The 24,445-nt window shown below is 39.9% G+C and overlaps 3 protein-coding genes across 3 annotated transcripts; 1 reads left to right on the top strand and 2 right to left on the bottom strand.

Moving 5' to 3' along the window:
• Window positions 1-593: 593 nt before the first annotated feature.
• Window positions 594-9,342, bottom strand: LOC122087113 (protein SEMI-ROLLED LEAF 2-like). The gene is made up of 15 exons (XM_042656115.1): window positions 9,091-9,342; window positions 8,908-8,955; window positions 8,079-8,275; window positions 7,709-7,905; window positions 6,302-6,585; window positions 6,043-6,192; window positions 4,713-5,123; window positions 4,454-4,603; window positions 4,169-4,247; window positions 3,946-4,070; window positions 2,925-3,116; window positions 2,681-2,821; window positions 1,850-1,987; window positions 1,073-1,279; window positions 594-886 (listed from the first exon to the last, which is right to left on the bottom strand). The coding sequence occupies exons 1-15, from the start codon at window positions 9,325-9,327 to the stop codon at window positions 773-775; spliced, it is 2,670 nt and encodes an 889-aa protein (XP_042512049.1). The 5' UTR covers window positions 9,328-9,342; the 3' UTR covers window positions 594-772.
• A 1,659-nt stretch (window positions 9,343-11,001) lies between these two features.
• LOC122086876 lies at window positions 11,002-17,470 on the top strand. Its single transcript, XM_042655803.1, has 5 exons — window positions 11,002-13,348; window positions 13,404-13,456; window positions 13,550-14,490; window positions 14,730-15,666; window positions 17,342-17,470. Exons 1-5 carry the CDS (start codon window positions 11,002-11,004, stop codon window positions 17,468-17,470), a joined length of 4,407 nt encoding a protein of 1,468 aa, XP_042511737.1.
• A 1,393-nt stretch (window positions 17,471-18,863) lies between these two features.
• Window positions 18,864-23,799, bottom strand: LOC122087521 (auxin response factor 12-like). Its single transcript, XM_042656677.1, has 10 exons — window positions 23,003-23,799; window positions 22,761-22,873; window positions 22,583-22,681; window positions 22,436-22,492; window positions 22,182-22,337; window positions 22,002-22,086; window positions 20,358-20,448; window positions 20,082-20,246; window positions 19,846-19,968; window positions 18,864-18,993 (listed from the first exon to the last, which is right to left on the bottom strand). Exons 1-10 carry the CDS (start codon window positions 23,046-23,048, stop codon window positions 18,879-18,881), a joined length of 1,050 nt encoding a protein of 349 aa, XP_042512611.1. The 5' UTR covers window positions 23,049-23,799; the 3' UTR covers window positions 18,864-18,878.
• Window positions 23,800-24,445: the final 646 nt, after the last annotated feature.

Genomic DNA, 24,445 nt, shown 5'->3' with positions numbered 1-24,445 from the left:
TCGCAATTTTTTCAAAAGTGAATATAAAACGTGAATAATTCGGACCGAATCCGAATTAAACCGAATTATTCAGTCCACTTAAACAGTATTTTAAAAAAACAAAAAACAACTTTTAAAAAAAAAAAAAAAAAAAAAAAAAAAAAAAACCAATAAGCTTTTTTGACCGAATCCTTAAATTAATCAATCGAATTATTCCGAATAATTCTCCGCCCGAATAATTCCCCAATCCGAATTTGCTAACTATGGTTCTACATGCCCAGTAGTGAGTTGTGAGTCTTGTGACACATGGAATGGTAACATGGCAATTTTCAATACTTGGAATTGCCACTTAAACAAACTTTATTTGATATGAAAATTGATATGCGAACATAGGACCTTGAGGTCTACCCATCCCCATGCAGCACATATTGCATGCAAAACAAGTACAATTACATGGTCTGCACAAACCAGGACTGCCACTATTCTTTGACTTCATACACGAGATTTGCTTTGGTTAACCTACTCTCGTAAACGTACTTCACTGCATTTCAAAGCTATGAGCAAACCATGAGTTCAGGAAGGCACAAGCAGAAATCTGTTATCCACACACTTGATGCAGCTAAAAGAGATGAAATGCACATCCGAGAAATTGCTAAAATTGCTGTGTTCTCTAGTAATAACATGTGATAATATGATAATGGAAATTCTACAAGGTCTGTAGTGACTAGCAAATCTACACCTTTACAAGTACACATGCACACAGATTGGTGACAGGAGGTGGTAGCTACTTTCCTTAACATCCAGCTGCTTTAAGGAAGTTGTCAAATGGGCTGGCAGGAGGCAGTCTCAGCACCGACCAAGGCTCAGTTGGCGATCCACTTAAAATTCGCCTATCATCATTGCTTATCTGTGTGAAATTGAAATTATTAAATCAAATCAGAAAATGAAACCATCCATATTTTAAATTACTGGAAAGATCAGAACAAATTTTACGTGGATTATAAGTGTTCATTGACTGCTGGCTTTTGTTCTGTACAACCACCTTGTCATGAATCATGGTCCAACAGACACAGACAAGTCGAGTAGAACCCACCTTCTGTATGGCAGAATTTCCATTTGCAGCAAAGGCCAAAGACGGCTGGTCCACTGGTCTTGAGTCATGCATTTCATGGGCCAACCAACTGGACAACTTCATCCTGGAGCCTGTGCCTAGGGCCTCACATTGACTAGCCATCATGCTGTATGAGAGAGGCGAAGTTGAGACAGATGTGCCAGCCACTTGACCAGCCACTTCAAGCGCCTGATCCCACAAAACACAGGTCAGTAAATGCATAAAAACAGAATGCAAACCAACAGTAGCAGATAGTTGCCATGCAAAAGCCATGTCCTTGGATTAAAGAAATAGATAGCTAAACAATTGCAATCAAGCATGACACTATTCATTCTTGCCACTTCCGCATGCCAATGCATAAAATAGTGAAGTATGGGTTAGTCATATGGATCATTCAACACCTCACAACCCAGACCAGAAAATCCCTTTAGTGAGACAGCACAATCAGAGGCCTGAGTGGATAGCAGATCATTGGTTCATCGTCATGTCCACTTGAGAAAAGATGGGACTTCAAGAGCCAACAGAGTGGTTCAACTTCAACACACCAGGCTGACCTGTAATGACTCAACCTGCCATTAAGACTGTACCATCTAGGTTCAATGCACCAGCAGTAACGGAATCAACGAAGTAGTGGTACACTTGAGAGCCAGGTTTCTAGTAAGACTGGAAAGTTAGGAATGTCATGAACCATTGAATATCATCTAATTAAACTTACGCAAGTATCTACACATAAATTCTATGAAATAGAGAGGTAATAACTGATTCTAGCAGCTGTCCAACACTGATAACATGGGACAAGGACGGTGACGTAGGCACTCTCGGAATGAAACGGGAGACATCAGCAAAAGATGATTCACTGATCACGTCATCCTCAACCAAAGAGTTTGCTTGGAAATCCTGCAACGGTAAGGACAATACCCATCAATATCATAATGCCATTGTACCTGTCCATATATATATAATATATTATAGTACATATAAGATATTTTGCTATTGTTTGTGTATGGATTTATTACTACTGTGATATCAGCCATATGTCACTGTGTTAGTGGTAGTGCTGTGTGCAGGGGTAGGCATACATTTGTGGGAATGAATTGGGTTGGGTTGACTGCTGACAATAATAACATCTAAGGACCCAACCTATCTACCAATCAAGTTGTATTGGATCAAAGTTGATCATGTTTGGATCAGCCTGTGGGGATGTTTGCAAAAATCAGGTCATGCTTGGACTCTTATGTGGTATACCAGCTATGGACATAACAGTAACCAGGAATTAATGGGTCTGGCTAGCAGGTTGAGTCTAGTATCACCAACCCTAATTGTGGGCACGTGCATGAAGGCATATTTGGGAGAAATATAAACAGCTACTCCATTGATTTTTTATTTCTTATTTTTTGAGTGGGAGATAGGCATACTAAAAGATTTTATCTACATTTTCTCAATGCCTTAAAATGAGGGAACATGAACTTCAATAATGTAGACAAAAATTACCAGCATTTGGGGAAATTATAAATATGAAGCAAGATAGCACTAAAAGGAAGCAGGCTAAAGTTCCAAATTAAAGTGATAATACTGGACAATAAATCATACCCCATCAAATGAAAGTGATTCCTTGGAAAGAGAAATTGTCTGAAGGTATTTCAAGTCAAGTACAGATTGTGGACCAAACATGATGGCATCATCAGGTGTAAATGCTACTGACAATTGCCTCACCACATCTTCAGCATCCAGCTTAACAAGAACCAACAACAAAAAATTGTAACCTCAGCTTCAAACATTCAGAAAAAGGTGAGAAAGTTCTGCAGAGTCTGGTCCAGCAAAAGGAATGGCATACCTCAGTGCCCCGAGAAAGGCTTCCAACCAAGATGTCCAGTATAACCTTCTCAGATTCATGAACAGTCTCCCTTAATTTCGAGAGCAAAGAGTTAGCAGCTTGATGGTCAGCAGCAGATCCATAATCCCTCACATCTGCCTGAGGCTTTACATACAGTTGAAGGTCATCACCAATGCCCAAAAAAGGATCGGCCTGGTCTTGTGGGAAAATTATAATTCAGGATGATTGAAAATGAAAACATTTGTAAAGACTCCAAGGTCTACAAAAGTTTGGTACCTCTAAATGTGCACACTAGTGTAGTAGAAATTATGAAAGCAAATGGTAGGATTGACACTTAGAGAACTGTACCAAGGTTAAATAACAAAATACATGCTTAGAAGTTGGAGACATCTGACATGGAAATTTTCACGCCATGCAGTTGATCAGAACCTCCTCAAGGTGTGGGGGCATGTGAGGATGTGTAACTGATAAAGATGCTCACAGGGCAGGGCCTAGGATATTAAGCAAAACTCAAGCTAGTTAAAGACCTTACCATATCCCTGAGAACATCTTACTGCAGCTAATAAACATGGATAACGAATGCCTTGGGTACTATTAGAAGGGAGACCTAACCATACTCATGGCAGGGCTCACATCAAGGAGTAGTCCATGAAAGCTTGCTACTTGAGAGATGGCCATTCAATATATTTCTCGTGGAACATCCTGTTGTCAAGGAGGCCTAGACAAAATCTCATGTGGATGATTTAGCCAAACAAGTTATTCATAGACAGCCATGTATTGTGTTCCTCACTCCTTGATTTCGTGGGTTTTATACTCACAAGGATGAGGTTGTCCTGGGGCCAACATGCTCCCCACCATCTCTTTTACATTTTTCTAAACTAGTATTTTTGCCTTTATTCATAATATCCTTCTCTCCCAAATTAGAAAAAAAAAAATTAATTAAGGTGGATAAGAACTGAGTTACATCATGCACCCTGCTAAGTGATATTTACAGGAAGCAATCCAGTTCAAGAAAACTTACATGACTAGAAACCACAGACTTGAGCAAATCATTAAGATCAGGAACATTATACATCTTTGCTGCACACATCAACATTCCTGTAGCTAGCGTAAAAAGTGACCTCCGGCATGATGGTAGCAACATTCCTGCCAATTAGATCATGGAAAGAACCAAATAAATTCAACTCTTTCAAGTTCAAGAGATTTTCCTTTCATATTTTACGGAATTTTGAATTAAAAAATACCATTAGAAGGATCCAAAGATATATTTCTGAGAGAAATTGGAAGCTGAAAGAGGCGGACAACAATGTTGTGATTGGTGTTCTGCAATAAGATAGTGAACAATAAGTAAGAAAACCTGGCAGGGAGGAGAGAGTTTAGTTGTATATACTTAGAAAACGTTAGAATGTAGTGCAGTGGTTTTCATTATATGCAGTAATGACTGCTGAAAAAATGAATTCAAGCATATTGAACACTTCATGACAAATTTCGGCACAAATATCAACTTCTACATTCCAATGAGCTCTCACCTTAAAGAGTGAAGCAATAAGAGTTGAGCTGAAAGAATGAGCTATAGCTTCAAAATTTGAAGGCAAATTATCTGCAAGATTGGCCTGTATCCAGAAACCAGAGAGCAACTGGGCTGTTTGGTCCTCACTTAGTTTAATAATTTTTGGCTCCTGCATGTTGGATAAGTGGAGGGGAGAGATGGTTAATTCTTACAACGTAATGCTTTCATGACAACTATAATTAGCAAATGCATGACTCCCTAGCAATTAATGCACTTACTGCCTCTGCTAAGCAAGCTGGCCCAGTTGACTTGTCAATAATAGAACTTATTTTGTAAAAGTTAGGTGAGTTTTTGCAGGCCCAGTTCTGTTTCCATTCTTCTTCATCAGACTCTGTATCCTTGCAGTCATTTTGAGTATCATACCCATTCTTTTCTACCATTGCACTGCCCTTCTCCTTGCGAAGCCTCTCAAGTAAGGCAGCAGCGGAGGCAAATGGCGATGCAGTTTTGGACTGCCACTTCCTTAGTTCATATAGACTACCAGATCGTAAAGATGCCAAGTCATGTTTGGGATTATTAGATGATGGAACAAGAATAACAGAAAATATCTGGTGAGCTCCAATACGAGCTTCAACATCTGGATGCATCATTGTTTTCAAAAGTTGGAGGAGAAGTGATTCTGGGAAGACCTTTAAAAACAAAAAGAAGACAGCAGTTAGAAGAGAACTAGAAAAATACTGTAACCTCAAAATAAATTACCCTACCATGCAATGAATCAACAGACAAGGGATGGACTGTTGGACTGTTGACCGCCAGACTAAAACAGTCTGTACTAGTCCAAGGGCCAGAAATCCTTGCAAAACAGTTGACTATCAAATGACTGTGAAGCCTGATAATTTATATCACCCAAAACTGCTAGAAACAGTCAAAAGGATCTTTCACAAGACTTTTACTCTCCTAATCATTACAATTAAAATATTTATTGTACTTTCTGCTGGAAAACTCGAACTCAAAACCACCTAGTTCGCAAGCCAGCATTGAAATCACCATGTTGAATGCTGTAAATGTTTTCTAATGGAACCTTCTACGCAGAAATTTTCTCATATAGCATATAGTTCCAGAAGAACTTCCCCAAACAGATGAGTTGTACAGTATAAGTGTAAGAGGAAAAAATTCCATATTTTCCTAATATTTGACTGTCTAGACCATTAATCCCAAGGGATTAGCACAGTTGGCTTGGAAGGGACACGGCACTCCGCCTCAAGAAGCGAGGTCCCATGATCAAACCTTCACCACTGCATCTAATTTCTTGGGGCCACCGCTCGAGAGTTTCCGTTTCAGACTGACCCGGTCCTGTGTAAACGGTATCACAGTGTCCCCAGGGACTAGTTGGGTCAAAGATCCGGACACCCTGGGTATCAAAAAAAAAAAAACTGTCTGGACCATTGGACCTGGATTGCAAACCATCAGACAAAATGGTCCCACACCCAGTTCAGTTTTAAAAAAGCAATGTTATCATTCACGGAGAGAAAGAAATCATATCGAGGCAGCAGAAATGGAGAACACCAAATTAAGAAGAAAAGAAAAAGGGGATCGAACACGAATTACCAGCTTTGGAGGCAAGGCCACGGATGCTAAAGAAATTACATGAGCCAGAATCAACAATGACCCAACGGTTGCCCTTGCAACAACACCCGCAGATGGAAGCTTCTCCAGTGTTATTGCCATCAAATCAAGCAGTGGCCGAGCATCACCAATCTAGCAGGGAAAAAAAAAATTGATTACATTGTACAACAAAACCCAAAGACAAGAAAATTAGGAGTACCCACAAAAACAAAAACATGCAATGAATATGCAAAGAACTTACTCCTTTAGAAATTTCTAATAAGCAGTCCTCAATGGAAGTTTGGAGTGAACTGTTCAAGTTTGACTCTTGCTGTCCTACTAACTCAACTGTTGCCTGAAGAGACTTCCTCAAATGCCTGCATAGATCACTGAAAATCCCAATTTCAGAGACTATGGCTCGAGTTCTGAGTTGTCGAGCCAAAGCAGTAGCAATCTGAATGATATCAGATTTAATTCGCTGATCATGTGCAACACTTTTGTGGTCCAGATGTCGAATGACAGCAGCTAGAATCAATTGCTCATTTCCTGTAAGTAGACAATGGCAATACAACCAAAGAGACATAAAAATAAACAAATATATAAGTCGCAGAAGGATTGTTTTGAGAAAAGGGGGGGGGGGATCAGATCCAGAGATTTATGAGAAGAAAAATCTAGACCTGCTTGTGCCTATCTGACCACTAAAGGAACGAGTAAACCTACTAAAGAAAGTCAGCACCTAGCTAGAGGTTTTTTCACTTTCATTCCTCCCATGCCAACTGCCAAGCTAGGTAGGCACTAGGGTTATTGCTACTTGGGATGCATCATGACAGATTGAGAATATTATGGGTAAACAGCAACCAGATGGGACTAAATAACAAAGCCCTAGTATGACGTCTAGCAGAGCTGCTTGGGAGGCAAAGACCCGGGTTGCCGATCGCTTATAAGTGGGATGTCCTAGAGGTGTTGCCGTGCTTTGTTTCTTTTTTCGTTTTTTTCCTCTTTTTCACTGTTTTTCCCTTTTTTTACTCTTCTTTTTCCTTTTCTTTGGCCTAACTTGGATTCATGTATCCGACCCCATTTAGTTGGGATAAAGCTGAGTTGTGTGGTTGTGTTGTTGTTGTTGTTGTTCATATGTGAGACAAATGGGCATAAAGCTGTGGTTGAACCAAAAAATTCAATGCTTCGAATATGAAAATCATAGGGGGAAACGACCAAGTAGCCCCAGAAAACCAATTGCTCAACCCCACTGTATGAACACTAGGCAGATAAATATGTACTTGGATCACAATATTTGTAAGTAATTACAACTATCGAGTGAAAGAGACAGTATGGAAGTCTTCATAGGGTTGTCGCATCTGTCTCACAAGCTACTGACACAGTAATTCAAAAATAAAAGGAATGCCTTTTGTTATCAGGAAAAAGTGGCAAGGTAAAAGTTGTGGCAGTGCGAGGTAAAAAAAGTAGCTACATAATGGTTAATGACTTGAAGGGAAAGAATTCCATAGCAGTTTAAAAGGAACGACAGTGAGAATACATGAAATCAAAGGTTGATATTATATCCTCAATAAACATTTGTTAATATTGTACATTATCCAACAGGGAAAATATTAATATCACACAACAAAAATAACAAAAAGAAGTCTTTGATAGAGAGAAGGTACCGAAATACCTGCAGTCCCCACAAAGTAGCACATATCAGACAGAACAACCATAGCTAACCCCTGCTGAGGAACCCAGTGTCCCCCTTTATCAAAGTAATTGAACATTAGATCCAAAACCCAACGCATTGTTGTACTCTCCTTGCCCAATTCAGCCATCTTCTGGACACAAATTTGAGCCCATACCTTGGGATTTTCAATTTCTTCGCTGTAGTGCAAGTAAACCAATGTATTAACCACAGTCCACTACATTATTTTCTTCTCTTTGGAGGAATGGAAGGGAAAAAAGTCTCATCAGACAAATGCATCACAAATCAAGAAATATGATGATATTGAAGGATCCGATTTTTGAGTTAAAGATGCAGGTTTGCTCATAATTACCTCGTCAATAGAGTGCAATCTTTCTTTTCGCATCTCAGCCTGATGTAGCTCGGGATGAAATCACTACGAACACCTGCACCACCCCTTGCTTCACATCTAACAACTTCATCAACCCAATTGTGATGTGGCTCCTCCCTTTGACCATCATCCACAAGATTTATATCTGGTTCATAGTTATCCAGTGTGACATGCACAATCTGCACACAAAGAAATCCGTGACCGAGGAACCCAAATAAACTTATATGACCAACATCTTGAAGATGTAAAAACAGTAGCTTAAATTGGAAGTATATTCACAAGTAGAGAGACATGGCAGATTGTCCAACTCGTGTACATACATGGGCGCACATGCTTTAATCATGACTTTCTACAGGTTTACGAACTGATGATCACACGTAACTAACACGTACATATTTGTTAGTGTCAAGACAGAGATACCATCGTATGGATACATGCCAAACACACTGATCTCATAAAACTGAATCGGGACACACACAAACCACGCAGTTGCATCAATATGAGTAAACATGTCAAACATCTGACAATAGTATGAAATTTTGGATTCGCAAACCTAAAAACAAGATATGAGCTCCACCTCAGATATTTCAGAAGTAATTACTCTCTCATAGAGGAAAGTCAAGTACTGCCCTTAATCATTCCTCTATCAAATATTTTCAAATAGTTGCTCCTAACTATGACCTGCTTTCCATGTTCAGCTACTTCAGTTCCATAGCTCTCATTTTTTTTTTCTCAAATTGTGTGCCACGAAATAAGTCATGAAACACTGGATCCAATTGTCAACACAGTTAAGTATTAGAAAAACACTCACCTCATCAAAATTATCAAGAACGTGTGAAAACTCTGTCATGAACCACACCTGGAACATAAGAAATCAATTGACTCAATGGGAACTAAACAGATATGAATTGCAAAAGTGACTTATCTCTCTTAAGAGATCATGTTGCACTAACAAGAAACATCACAAAGGGTGAAGAAAAAGGTCATAAACTACCATAGCCGAAAGGCATTGCATGCTTGATGCCCTCAAACAGCACTTCCCATATCCCTCTGCAGACTCACGTGCCAGCATACATACTTTATGAACCAATTTCTCAATGTTGTGCGCATAAGTTCCATCTTCCTGTCCATGCACAAGGTCAGAATAGAACCAGCATAAAGCATATGAAGGAAGTAACCATAAATATAAAAAGGAAAGTAAAATCATAAAAGAAGCTGGTCCATTGTTCATTTAGCAGAAAAAGTAGACATGAAAATGAGAGATGTAAAACAAGCATTCAAATATTTAATACTTTGCTTAGGCCAAAATTAATCCATAAGTTGGTTGCATCTTCTCAAACTAAGCAAGCACCTCACAAGCTTTTGGCATAAATGCACAACCCAAGCACCCCAAATCTAGTCAGATGCTCAAACAAATGCCCCTTCTTCAGGATTCAGATCAAATGAAGAGAATTCATCAAAACACTTGTAAACTACAAGTCCACTATGGATTTCCCTCCCCCACCCCACCCCCAAAAAAAATTAGGGGTCAAGATCCTCCTGGCTTCTTTTCCATTCTGGTCACATAGTCCATGGCAAGGAAAAATCCATCATCAATTCTTGTCGCTAGCTTCTCACACTGGAAGGATAAGCTCAATAACTTTTCGAACTTCCAAGTTTCAAATTAAAAAATAAAAAAAATAAATAACGGAGGATGAACAAATATGTACATGAATGTCTGCAAGAGCAGAATGCCAGTTATGCTGTTAAAAGTTCAATATTTCTATATTTTTTTCCATTTGATTGATCTTTGCACTTCCCTCCATTCAAGAAAACACTCTTTTTTTCCTACCACAATCTCTCTGTTGCAATATTAAAACCTTGTAGCCAAAACCAGAAACCAGAAAAGAGAAAAAGAAAAGAAGAGAAGAAGAAGAAAAAGAGATGAGAAGAAAAGAGAGATCAAAAACAGTCCCAATGTGAGATCAGCCTGTGATCAGTCCAGAATAACTGATCGCAAGTCTCTTAGATAGTTGATGCAGATCTGAAGACCTACATCCGTAGGAGGAAGAAGGCCAACAAGAGTAACTAGCATGTGGCCTTACCTTGTTGATGCTTATTAATTTCATATTTAGTTTTTATTTCATGTTTTATGTCTTAGTTTAGTTCCAATTGAACCATGGTCCATGTTGGTCCAATATCGGTTCAATTTAAGTGGTTAGAAGTTACTTTTACTTTTACTTTTACTTTTTACTTTTCTAAATGGGAGGATCAATTCACTTTTGTAAGTGATGATGGGTGAAGACTTTTCCACCACCTTTGGTAGTTGGGGGATGAAGATTTTTCCACCTTTGGTAGTTGGGGGATGAAGACTTTTCCACCTTTGGTAGTTGGGGGATGACTTTTCCATTGTAACTTTAAGAGGTGAGGATTTTTCCACTTTTGGTAGTTGGTAGGTGAAGGCTCTTTCAACTTTAGTAGTTGGAAGGTGAATATTTTCCTACCCCAACTTTAATAAGTGAAGACTTTCTACTATTGTTAGTTGGAAGTTGGGTATGTAATGTTTTGTTGAGTTGGTCCTATAAATAGGGATCAATTGTAAACATTCAAGGACAACTCAGAATTTAAAACAAAGTTTGCTTATGCAACTCTCTTCTTGTGTTTGATCAAGAATCTCTTGTGTTTGCTCAAGAAATCCCTTGTGTTTGATCAAGGTAGGTTGGTGTTTGATCCAGTCGATCCACCTTGCGGTGTGAAGCCCGGGTGTTATATTATTGTTTATTGTTCCATCTTTTTCATCTTTCAACAAGTTTTAACAATATCCTATTCTCCATATCTAGAATTCCCTATTCTCTGAGAAAAGATCCTACCCTGGTACTGTTTTGAGCTTCCTCAATTTCAGTATTACATCAATTGGTATCAGAGCATGGCAGAGAATGAGTCACAGTGGCCGCCGCCTCCACCTGATCCAATGGCAAAAGTCATTGAAATGTTTCAACAACTCTCTGCTGATCAAAAAACTATTAGTGAGAGGTTACTGCGACTTGAGAACCAAAGTGTTACTCCAATACAAGGCAGCAATGTACCATTCGAGAGGGAGGACAGGTATCAACTACAATCTGCTGTGCATCGTCAACATAGGAGAAGTGTTGAAAGGGCACAACAAAGAACCCCTACAGCACCACCTACCTTTGAGGAGCATGTAAGATCTTATTTCAATGGTGATCTTGAAGCACCCCGTCGACGTACTGATGATTCACAAAAAGTCAAGCTTGAATTAAAGGAGTTCAACGGAAAACATGATCCACAGGTATTTTATGATTGGTTGGCTGCTTTAGATGACTATTTTGATTGGTATGAGTTGTCTGAGTCACGTAAGATGAGACTAGCACGTACTAAGCTAGTTGGCTCAGCCCGCGAATGGTGGAGAACTGAAGAAAGGGATCTAGAAGATCGTGGTAGAGCTCCCATTACTTGGGAAGAGATGAAAGAAGATCTTAGTGCCAAATACTTACCACGACACTTTAGATCACAACTGCAGGACAAGCTGAATACTCTTCGTCAAGGGAGTATGTCCGTTGCAGAGTATATGGAGCAGTTTGATTCACTCTATTCACGCACTGGCATCAGGGAGAATGAATTACAGGTACTTTCCCGCTTTCGTTTGGGTTTGAGATCTGATATAAATCGTGCTATTGGCGTAGTAGATGTATCCAATGTCAGGGAATACTTCGAGAAGGCAGTACATGCAGAGGAGTTACTAGCTCCTACGGGTAGAAGGTTTGGATATCAAGCTAGAGAGATCACAAAAAATTTTTCAGCAAAAAATCCTACTTCTTATCCTCCACGTACCACACCTTCTCCACGTGCTGATCACAAGGGGAAAGCACCTATGCCTAGCACTGCCACAGTGCAATGCTTTCATTGTCAGGAGAGGGGACATTATGCCAAAAATTGTCCTACACGTCACAAAGTAGCAGTGATGGTTGACGCTGACGATACTCCTGATGAAGATAATTCCCATATCTTTCCAATCCCATTGGAAGAAGAAGACAAAAATGTTGATTATTATGATGGGGCTGAAGCAAATGAAGATGACTCCTATGGAATTCATGTGGTTTCTCGCATATTGGTGGCTGAAACCAAAGGCGAGGATTGGCGACGTACATGCATATTTTACAGCCGCATGCGTTCAGCTGATCGCACTGTACAGGTGATAGTTGACAGTGGCAGCTGCGTTAATGTTGTCTCTAAGTTGTTTGTGAAGAAAGCACATTTGAAGGTAGAGAAACACCCGCAGCCTTACAAAGTATCCCTACTGAATGGCAACACTTTGGAGGTCAATCAGCGATGTTTTGTTCCATTACAACTTTCTCGATATGAAGAAAAGGTATGGTGTGATGTTATTCCTATGAAGCTAACTGATGTTCTTTTAGGGAGACCATGGATGTATGATAATGATGTTCTCACTGGTGGAAAGAAGAATCAGTGCATATTTACCTTTAAAGGGCAGCGCACTATACTTGAGCCTATCAATGTATCAGAGGAGATGCGTAAGAGACAGACATTGAGGACTAACCAGAAAGCCACCACCGATACCAACAAGATGCTAGTCCTTCCACAGAAGAAGATCTTAGCTGTTCCACAAAAGCAGTTTGAGCGAACCAGCCATGATACAGGCATGATATTAGCCCTGGTTACTAGAGAGGTCACTCCACCACCAACAGTTCAGCTCACACGGCCTATTAGAGAGCTTCTAACAGACTTTTCTGATTTAGTACCTGACGAGCTACCTAATAAGCTCCCTCCCATGCGCGATATTCAGCATGCTATTGACTTGGTACCTAGTTCTGTGCTTCCCAACCTTCCAGCTTACCGTCTCAGTCCTACAGAACACACTGAGCTCAAAAGGCAAGTTGATGAACTACTAAAGAAGGGGTTTATCATTGAGAGCCTTAGTCCTTGTGCTGTACCAGCATTACTTACTGCAAAAAAGGATGGCTCATGGCGTATGTGTGTCGACAGCAGAGCAATCAAAAAAATAACGGTTAAGTATAGATTTCCCATACCACGACTTGATGATATGCTAGACATGTTGTCCGGTGCAAAGGTCTTTTCAAAATTGGACCTTCGAAGCGGCTACCATCAAATTCGTATTCGGCCAGGAGACGAATGGAAGACCGCCTTCAAAACCAAGGATGGACTGTTCGAGTGGAAGGTCATGCCCTTTGGTCTGACGAATGCACCTAGTACATTCATGCGAGTTATGACAGGTACTTCGTCCATTTATTGGTCGATTTTTGGTTGTATACTTTGATGATATCTTAGTTTACAGCAAGCATCCAGATGATCACATCGACCATTTGAAGCAAGTCTTGAGGGTGCTCCGTATGGAGAAGCTATACATTAATCTCAAGAAGTGTTCCTTTATGCTGCCCAAGGTTGTATTCCTTGGTTTTATTGTCTCCTCCAAGGGGGTTGAAGCTGATCCTGAGAAGATCAAGAGCATCACCAACTGGCCTACCCCGAAGACAATCACTGAAGTCCGTAGCTTCCACGGTCTAGCCTCATTTTACAGGAGATTCATTCGAAATTTTAGTGCAGTCATGGCACCTATTACCGAATGTATAAAGCAGAGTAAAGGCAAGTTTGAGTGGACAACAGCGGCAACAAAAGCCCTCCATCTTATCAAGAAGAAGATGACGGAGGCCCCGGTATTACGCCTGCCAGATTTTAATCGTGTATTTGAGGTGGCAACTGATGCTTCGCATATTGGGTTGGGAGGTGTGCTGATACAAGAAGGGCACCCTATCGCTTTCTATAGCGAGAAACTCAACGATGCCAAGCGACGCTACTCGACTTACGATTTGGAGCTCTATGCTGTCATCCAAGTGTTACGCCATTGGAGACACTATCTTATTGGTAAGGAATTTATTCTTTACACCGATCATGAAGCACTCAAACATCTCCATTCTCAGAAGTCAATCAGTCAGAAGCATGCAAAGTGGGTTGCTTACCTACAAGAGTTCGTCTTTGCGATGAAATACAAGGCTGGTAAAGAGAACACGGTGGCTGATGCTTTAAGCCGAAAAGTTCTCACTATCAATACTTTTTCAGCACATGCCGTTAGTATTGAACAGATACGAGATGAGTACGCGTCTGATAAGGATTTCAGAGTTCTATATGCAGAGTTACAGCAAGGTGAGCAACACCCTAAATATTCTGTCCACAATGGTTATTTGTTCTTCGGAACGCGATTATGCATTCCAGACTCCTCCCTACGACATCACATCATAAGGGAGTTACACGGAGGAGGTTTGGGAGGCCACTTCGGCAAGGACAAGACCATCATACAGGTGACTGATCGGTACTACTGGCCACACATTGCAAAAGACGTAGATCATGTCATCAAAAGGTGCCGAGTCTGTCAACTTGCTAAGGGGACCAAGCATAATACAGGCCTCTACTCCCCACTACCGGTTCCTCATGCACCTTAGCTCGACATTAGTATGGATTTTGTACTTGGGCTGCCACCTACAAAAGAACGGTACGATTCCATCATGGTTGTAGTGGATCGCTTCTCTAAGATGGCTCACTTTTTGCCATGTCGAAAGACCTTTGATGCCTATCATATTGCAAAGCTCTTCTTTAAAGAGGTTGTTCGACTGCATGGCTGCCAAGTACTATTGTCTCTGATCGTGACGTCAAGTTTATGAGCTATTTCTGGAAGACATTGTGGCTAAAAACTAACACAAAGCTACAATTTTCAACTGCATTCCATCCACAAACTGACGGTCAGACAGAGGTTGTTAATAGAAGTTTGGGGAACTTGTTGAGGTGCTTAGTCCGAGATTATGAGAAGACATGGCCAGCAATCCTTGACATAGCTGAGTTTGCCTACAATAGCTCTGTGAACAGGACAACGGGGCGCACGCCATTTGAGATATTACTTGGAATTCAGCCGCAACGCCCAATTGATCTTGTTCCACTCCCACCCCAGGCTCGAATCAGCCTTGAAGCTGATGAATTCTTGCGCCACATCACAGAGGTGCATGCAAACGTGCGACGACGTATTGCCTTAAGTAATGATGTCTACAAGACTACAGCTGATCGTCATCGTCGTTATGTGGAGTTTAAACCAGGAGACATGGTTATGGTTCGCATAAATCCTGAGAGGTTCCAACCTGGTGTTAACACAAAGCTCCATCCAAAGAAGATGGGTCCTTATAAGGTGCTGAAACGTATAGGACCAAATGCTTATGTGCTCGAATTACTTGAGGAAATGACCATAAGCGATGTCTTCAATGTAGCTGACCTACATCTTTATGTGGGACATCATTCAGATGATGGTGACCTGGAACAAATGCTAAGGCTGCCCCAACTTACACCACCTCTTGAAGATGTTATTGAAGAGGTTTTGGATGATACTTACAAAACCACTCGTCGTGGCACCGGTTATCACACTTTTCTTGTCAAATGGAAGGGACGACCACGGACTGATTGCACTTGGATTCATGCTGATGACTTCAAGCGACTCGATCCTGACTTATATGAGCGTTACATGTCTTTCACCCATTCGTCGGAGACGAATGTTTTCAAGTCGGGAGGAGCTGATGCAGATCTGAAGACCTACATCCGTAGGAAGAAGGCCAACAAGAGTAACTAGCATGTGGCCTTACCTTGTTGATGCTTATTAATTTCATACTTAGTTTTTTCATGTTTTATGTCTTAGTTTAGTTCCAATTGAACCATGGTCCATGTTGGTCCAATATCGGTTCAATTTAAGTGGTTAGAAGTTACTTTTACTTTTACTTTTTACTTTTCTAAATGGGGGGATCAATTGTAAACATTCAAAGACAACTCAGAATTTGAAATCAAAGTTTGCTTATGCAACTCTCTTCTTGTGTTTGATCAAGAATCTCTTGTGTTTGATCAAGAAATCCCTTGTGTTTGATCAAGGTAGGTTGGTGTTTGATCCAGTCGATCCACCTTGCGGTGTGAAGCCCGGGTGTTATATTATTGTTTATTGTTCCATCTTTTTTTCATCTTTCAACAAGTTTTAGCAATATCCTATTCTCCATATCTAGAATTCCCTATTCTCTGAGAAAAGATCCTACCCTGGTACTGTTTTGAGCTTCCTCAATTTCAGTATTACATCACCTCTCCTCCAAATAGCTTAGGCATTTGGGTTGAATAACCAATATGATAGCAGAACCACCAGGCCCACCTCTTCAATGATACATTTTTGTACAACCACTCAAAAGAAGGGGGCACATGTACCCTTTGGCCCTTAGATGCCGCTCCAAAGCCACATCTGCTAACTCTACGATCTTGGATGACTTCAAATACCAGTTGGGCCTCCACCTAATAGCTTAAGATTTTGTTTTGGATGATTCAATAAAGTGACTAATTGATGCCTCATTTGCAAAACTATCCTATGATGCAATCCATTTTCTAGGGATTCTATCAATAAAAGGACTTCACATTCTCTTCCTAAACTGTAGAATCCTGAATCATGATTGAATCCCTTGACATCTAATGGCACATGAGAAACAAACTCTTGCTTAGTACAAGGGAATAGAACCTTAGAAACTCAAAGCTGGCAAGAGGCACCTCCAGTTACTCCTCACACCCACCCTCCAACCGAAAAAAAGAAGAGAAAAGAAGAGTTTCCCAAACATGTCTTACCTAATGTGCTAAAGGAAAATGGCAAGAGAAAGAATACTGGCTCATTAACATACATCCACATTAGAAAGACATAGAGGCCCATCTGCAATCAGTTCATAGCCACACTGGAGTTATCACCAATATTTTAACTAAGATATACACAGAGAGTTCTCCCATTAATTCAGATGCACAAACTCCCTTCAATTTTTTTTTAGTATAGAAAATAAAGGGAAGCAATTCCAATCAAGCAGGAAAAATAGAAGAATAAGAAGCAAAAGAAAAGAAAAACAACACCACAACTAAAAATAGTTACCCAGCAAAAAAATATATATTAAAATAGAACACTCACGCTCATGACACCACAAAACCCCTAACCCCATCACTTATTTCCAGTCCCCAAAATACCAAGAGTGACCCCCAGCCAACAAAGAAATTAGGACAAACAGAAACCTTTCAGACTTTCCAAAACATCTTTTGCCCCTGCCCTTCCCCCTAAACACAAGCCCTTAGTAAATTTCCCACTGCCAAGTAATCAAACACAACATTAACTGTGTCTGGAGAGCTAGTCTGGTTCAAGGGTCATATAATCCTCGCTACAGCTTGTGTCTGGAGAGCCCTTTCTAACTGCCTTCCAACGCAGTCATGCCTTCTTCATCGCCAGATCTCAGTCGTCCCTGGTTGTTGTCTTTGCTGGAACACCAATGCAGATGTTGATCACCTCTTCTTGAATGTCCTTTCTCATCCTCAATTTGGCCTGGTGTTCTAGTTAAATGTTGGCCAAGAAGTAGAATCCTTCTCTTTCGTAGAGAGTGGATTTGGGCGGACATAACTTTTGCGAGAAAATATTTGTGATACAGTTTGGAAGCTTGCCTATGGAGCGGCTGTCAATAATATTTGGATGGAGAGCAGCCTTAGGAGATGGACCTCCAACTTTATATCTTTTCGTTGGATTTGAGACTCCATCTCCTTTTAAGTCGAAAGAAAAGTTTCCAGGATCTCCTTTGGCTGTGCAAACTTCCCAAGGAATAGGCATATTGTTCTCTACTAAGACCTTACCTCTTCCTTGCTCTCCCCCATCCCCTGAGGGGGTTTTTCCCCCTTGGTATTGTAGCATTGTTCTTTCTCTTTGCCCCATTGTGGGATTCTCCTTGCTGACAAGTGAGTCAAGGAAGAGCAAGCGAAGCAAGCCAAACCTTTGTCCTAGGCCCCACACCCTGTCTCCCACAATTCCCAACAATAATTTAAACAAACTCATCTCTTCCAATTAAAACAAACCTGACTTCCTACTTACATCAATAGTACAGAGCCCTCCTTCCCAAATATTGGGATCATTCAACTACATCCCCATAACACCATCTGGTTCTTCTTAAACACCATACTATGTCATTTCATCCAATAGTCTGATCTACGACATCCCCCACTTTGCAACATTTGGTACTCTTGATTTCTATATTTCATCTTCCAAGTGGAGTTCTAGACTTGTGCTATTGTCATTTATTAGTCAAGTTCTTTTCATTTATGAGAAAAAAAAAAAATCAATTACCCAGGACTCAATATCAATCGTTACCTCCCCCACCCCCCTTCTATAGAGTAGCTACCTATCAAAAAAAAAAACCAATCGTTTGTTAATAAAATTTAGGCTTATATGCTAGGAAATCAGTTGCATGCATGTTTTTTGGAGCTAGCCCATCAACATGGGAACAACCAAGAGTTTATATTACTGGAATATTTATTCTGTAGTCTGTATATTAGCTGCTTTGGGAAATCCGCAAGATAATCCAAGTGATATTTCATCAAATATAATTTCAAATTTCCAGCAACATTACTTGCAACAGTGAGATCAAAGTCCAGTCAGTTGTCAGTAAAATCTTATTTATTTATTGCCCACCTTATACTGGGTTTCTGATGTTCTATGTGAACTTCACATAGGCTGGTGAGGCAGCTATGAAGTTGATTCTGTGAGGTTAGCAAAACAATTAAATTCCCTTCAGCATAGAACACTCATACATATATACATCTATTCTTTCCTCCCTATTGGAACTTCATTTTGCCATCATAGACTATCACACCGCCCAACATATAGACAATATCAAAATTATTAATGACAACAGTAGCATAACAATACTAGGCTTTATGCTATTTTAAAAACAAAATAACACACTTGCACATATTTACCTTGACAGACCGCCAATGAGAGTTTGGCCAACGAACAGGATCAAGATCACTAATCCCAGTTATCGTGCCCATGTACCTAAATCACACAGGCTTTATCAGACAAAATAAGTACCTTTTTTTTTTTTTATGAATAAAAATAATATTACTTTATTAACCAATATTTTCAAACTTAAAGCAGAGATCTGAGAGTTCACTAGCAAATGCACAGCCCACTTAAAACTAATCCAATCAAGATAAGAGAATTTTGAAAGTTATCACCTCGCCTAAAAAAGAATAGAGTACTTATATGAGGACGTGAAAGCACAAGTTAAACCAGGACACAATATCAAGCACCAAATGGCTTAACCACCACAGCACAGCTGTTGTTGCATGGTTGAGTACACTCTTACACAATAATCTGGTTATCAAAGACTGTACACTCTTATTTCTTATATTGAAGCTCAATTTCATTCAAACAGCAAGTCCTGACTGATTCGACTGTAGGAAAAACTCATTTGAGTGGTTTCTTTCATCCTCATTGCGCCACGTGGAGTGAAGATGTAAAAGGTCTGGGTTAGTCACACATCAAATTTCATAGCCTAATTCAATCAAAAAGCCTCCAGTGTATTGGCATGCATCCCCATGCATGCCTACAGTACTCCAAATCCAACCACTACTGTGCACTCTCCCATAGTCTGGATCTTTAAATCTCTATTCTGAGCAGGGGACTTGGAGTCAGTTTGTCCACAGAATTTGAGTCCCCATCCAATCTGCCACATGGCAATCTGAGCTTATTATAACTCATTATTATTATGCTTCAGAGCTACTATCCTCACTACTCAAAAAATTCATGCTTTTTAGGTTGACTACCAAATATCTACGTATGCAAGGAATTTAAAAGCAATAAAGGAGACTGCCATGATGTCCAAAGATCTAATAAAGCTAATACCGGCGGACACTAGATTCTTCAGTCTCAAACAGCATCCGGAAACGCATCCCAACAGATACACGAGTATGAAACACTGCTTTAGCATACTTGGAGAGAGGTATAACAAACTCTGATGGACTTGCCCTGAAAATAACAATGAAACAATAATAATAAAAAAAATAAAATTAATTAATTAATTAATTAAATCATTAAGAGCAACAAAGTAGTGCAAAAGAAATTTGGAAATTATTAGCTACCTTGGATTATAAAAAATCGTGAAACGGCTATTAGTGGCAGCAGCATGTGCCGCAGCAGCAAGGAGACCTATATGCATGCTATCGCTTGATAAAACAGATGAAGGCATCATGGTTTGTGACCGATTGGCACGGCGAATCCCCAATAACAGCTGATTCTTTTCATTCCTAAATTTAATGTCAGAAAAAGAAGATGAGCACCAATGGAATATCCATCAGCATTGTCTGAAGGATTGAAAATTCACATCAAAACTATAGTAAGTATTGGACAATGGTTACCAAATAAAAAGAACAGAATCTCCAGCAACAAGTCTCTTGGCACTGACAAACACACTCCACCCTGTGGTAAGAAGATGTCTTTTGGGCTGTCCTGCATGATGAGCAGGCAAGTTGGAGATGTATATATGCAATAAGAAGCAGAAACTATAGATTTTACAAAATATATTCTGGAATAGTAAAATCCTCTTGGTACGTAAACTCACCAACAGACCGCTACACACATGAAATTCTCAGCAGTTCCAAAATGCATACATAATCCTTTCTACAATACTATAGCAATGAACTCAACTCTATGGACAGGACCACATGAATGACAATACACAGAATCACAGATATTGCTGCATGAAGAAAGACATCTAAGTAAATTGAAAAATTAATCTAAAACTAATCTAGCAGGCTCAGAAGTCCAAAGAGATTGCACTTGACCCTTGTAAGATTCTTAGAAGTCAAAACTAGAAATTTAGAGATAACTTGAGACAAATAAAAAGAAACTCCTTAATATTATGAGATCAAAGAATGCTAAGATATCTTTCTTCTTCTGTCGCCAATCAGTCAAATTCTCTAGGGATCTGTTATAGAAAATCATACTCTAAAAGCCCATCAGAACAAAGAGATTATGTAGGCAACAATAATAAAGTCCATTTAATCACATAAGTCTTAAAGATGAGTATTCCGTTATACTGCAGCTTCTAGAACAACATACAAATGCTTATTCTCTACAAGTCAGAGAAACTGAGCTAGCTGCCAAACTCCCACTCAGACATTTAGATTCAGTCGAGATAGGGAAATCAAAATCTGGTCCCACCATTCCGTTGCATCCATTCACACTTTTGCTCCATTACCAACAGCCACAGCATACATAGTGGGAAAAGCATCAGGAAATGGGATATCCAAAAAACATTACCATTCTAATTAGCTATGCTAAATAGAACTGACTAGTTAATGGTTTCCATTAACTTGAGCTGCAATTACCCTAAACCAAAGTAGACAGTAAAGGCACACATTTCTATAGCTGTCCATCTGCGGCTATTTAAATGTGAATACCTTGGGAATTTAGCACCATGGCAGAAAAATAATTATAGAGTGGAGGATCAAAGGACAATCATTACATTAGCTATTACTGATTTGAGCACATGCATGTTATACAAGGATATAACTGTCATACAAAGCTGCAGAATATGTGGGGCAGGCTGGGATGATCATGTCAAATTCACTTAAACAGACTCCAACATGCCATAACATGTTCATTGCAACTGTTATGGTGTAGGAAACAGTTTCTTCTTCTCTCTTTTTCTTTTTCCTTTTTAATCTTATAGGAAACTGAATTACAGAAGATAACACAGCAGTAAGTAACAGAGAAGAAAATGGAGTAGGGATATTAAAGCTATGTGTTCATCCCATAGAGTGTAGGAAGCACTAATCTCCATGGATTACCCTTTGTGGTCCACTCTTAATTGACAAAATGGACGAATATTTTCTTCCTTAAATTCGTAAAATATGCCAGAAGAAATGAAGAATAAAGTGGAAAAGAGATTTGGTGGTTAGACATTTAAAGAGAAGTACTCCCACCAACTGAAAGAAAGTTGAGGAGGTTCATGGGCACATAGGATAGAAGTCATGGACAAATAAATACTCTAGACTTACCTCGAAAAATATGTCTAAATTTCCACTCAATATCATGAAGATCTCTTGCAATAAGTTCTTGGGCTGGTGGCTGCTGAGAGAAGTCCTGAAATGATTTTTTGAAACTAACAGTGAGAAATAAAACATTGCTAAGGACCACCTACTACCCAACATAATTGAATTGGCATGCTAAAAGCATACCAGTGGAGGAAACACTTTCTCAGCAGCACGACGAGGAACGGAGAATCCTCCATGAGTACTGGTATCACTTGCAGTTAGAGTCTTGCAGAAATAATTTGTTGGCTGCTTGCTCGGGATTCCCAGGTCCGCAGGAAGATAAGCATCCTTCCGCTCTTGCTGGGTTAGCAAAAATTTAAAGAATTTCAACTTTGATGAAAACACCATATCAATGGCAAGATGAAACCCAATAATTGAAAAGCCAAACTTGTGACTACCGGAGTCAAGGGCTGCAATGTCATTTGAGCGTAAACTTCATCTGTTTCCACGTCTGCCTGAAATTCCACCCCAACAAGGTTTGATCAAAGCTTTATCCAACCTTAACCAGTAACGAACTGACGGTAGAACCAAACCCAAGAACTTACATGCATGGTAACATCGTGGAGTTGACAGATCAATTGTGGCGGCAAGCTCGGATAATTCGGTATATGCCCATCAACTTCTTTGTTAGTTGAAACTGCAACCTGAGTACAAAAAGGAGTAAACAGAGAACTCCTCAATTGAACACACAGACAGGAAAGAAACACCGATTTTTGCGCGTACCTGTTCGCTGTGACCCTGAGGAAAGTAGACAACACGGCTGCCGACCGCTGGTAGGGACACAAGAGGGCCAGCACAAGCATGCCAAAGTTCTGAGTTCAAACATCGCTTCTCCCCTATCCAAAACAAAGCAAAAATTGAAAGATATTATATGTTTCAATCAGAAAAATGAGGTTATCTAATAACTATACAGACTTCAGATTAAAGACAAGAAGAAATTTTTTGCAAATGAAGAAGAAGCATACCGCCTTCTTGACCCGGCTGACCCATCCCCGTAGTCGAAAGCTTCATTTTCAAGAAATCTAGATTCAACAGACCTGACTTGAAGATATCGATAGTGTCCTTCCGAGACTGCTCCACAGTGCCATTCCTGTCCAATCCCGAAATTAGATAATTCTTCTGCAACTATTTCACTCTCAGAACCCTCAATCCCAGCCAAAATTCACCATTTTCTTCTACAAAACATTCGCATTTCACAATCCAGACAGAAATCTATCATCACCTAGAGCAAGCTAAACCAGAAATTTCCAGTAGAGGCTAGATAATATTCATGACTTCATTAAATACACAAAACCATAATTCAAATTTCCAAATCTCTCTTTCTCTCTCTTCGGCTCCTGAATCACCACAGCTTCAAATCCCAAACACAGACAAGCGCAGGCCTTAAAACTGAATTACAAAATCAGAGGAGCTTTTCAAACTGATTCCATTCTCGTCAACCTAGAATCGCATCCTCTACAACCAAAATCGAAAGAAATCAATCTCTTTCACAAACTCAGAAGATCGCGCGTTCCTTCACCAACTCCGAAACCGCAATAAGCAACGGAAGGAATAAGATAGACAAACATGAACCGAGCTCTGAGCAAAGCTCGTTCCCCGATTAGCCATGAAAGAGCTTTTCCACCTCTGCAAGAGATTTAGAGAGAGAAAGAGAAAAAGCTTCGAGCTTTATTTCCCTTTAAAGTATAAAGCCAATCGCTATCATCTCGAACAGAAGAAACTCACAGAGTAGTGAGAGAGTTGGGTTTTGTACAAATGCAGAGGTGAGAGAAGTAAGGGAAAAAAAAAAGAAAGGGACTTGACGTAAATAGTTCAGGTAAAGCTTAATCTTGACCGTACGTAGTTTCCGTACTTGGAGGATCTAAACCGTTGATTGTAGCTGATGCTCTGACTGATATAACCAGAGGCATGTGGCCTGCATCTATTAGTGGTCGTTGTCAGAGTACGGAATGAGAAGGAATGGGGAAAACATAGAAGAAGAGAGAGAGAGAGAGAGAGAGAGAGAGAGCGTGCAATAAATTGAACTTCACCCTTTTACCTTTTTTTTCTTTCGAAATTTAAAAAATATATAAGGTATTTCTAAAATACGCACCAGCGACCATGCTCCCCATCAAAATGATACGTCAATTCTACGCCCAGCACTTGTAGGCCCCACCGACAAAACTCGAAATTGGCCCGGCCTTTTTAATAAACGGGCCAGGTTCAAGTCCAGATCAAATAAGCATGTTAAGTAATTAAGTTTGGCCTTGATTGTCCGCTTTAATCCGGTTTGAGCTTAAATAAGAATTGGGTTAAAACTTTTTATCTTAAAGGTGCGTTAGGATTGAAAAATATTAACCTTGGATCATGGTTGGGTCAAGTCTAAGTTGAGGCCTAGGCTCAATCCAACATTATTATCATCTTATTAT

The sequence above is a fragment of the Macadamia integrifolia genome, chromosome 8, assembly GCF_013358625.1.
Source record: "Macadamia integrifolia cultivar HAES 741 chromosome 8, SCU_Mint_v3, whole genome shotgun sequence".
NCBI classification, from domain to species: domain Eukaryota; kingdom Viridiplantae; phylum Streptophyta; class Magnoliopsida; order Proteales; family Proteaceae; genus Macadamia; species Macadamia integrifolia.
The sequence above is the reverse complement of the archived record's forward strand: the minus strand, read 5'-3'. Positions and strand labels throughout refer to the sequence as shown.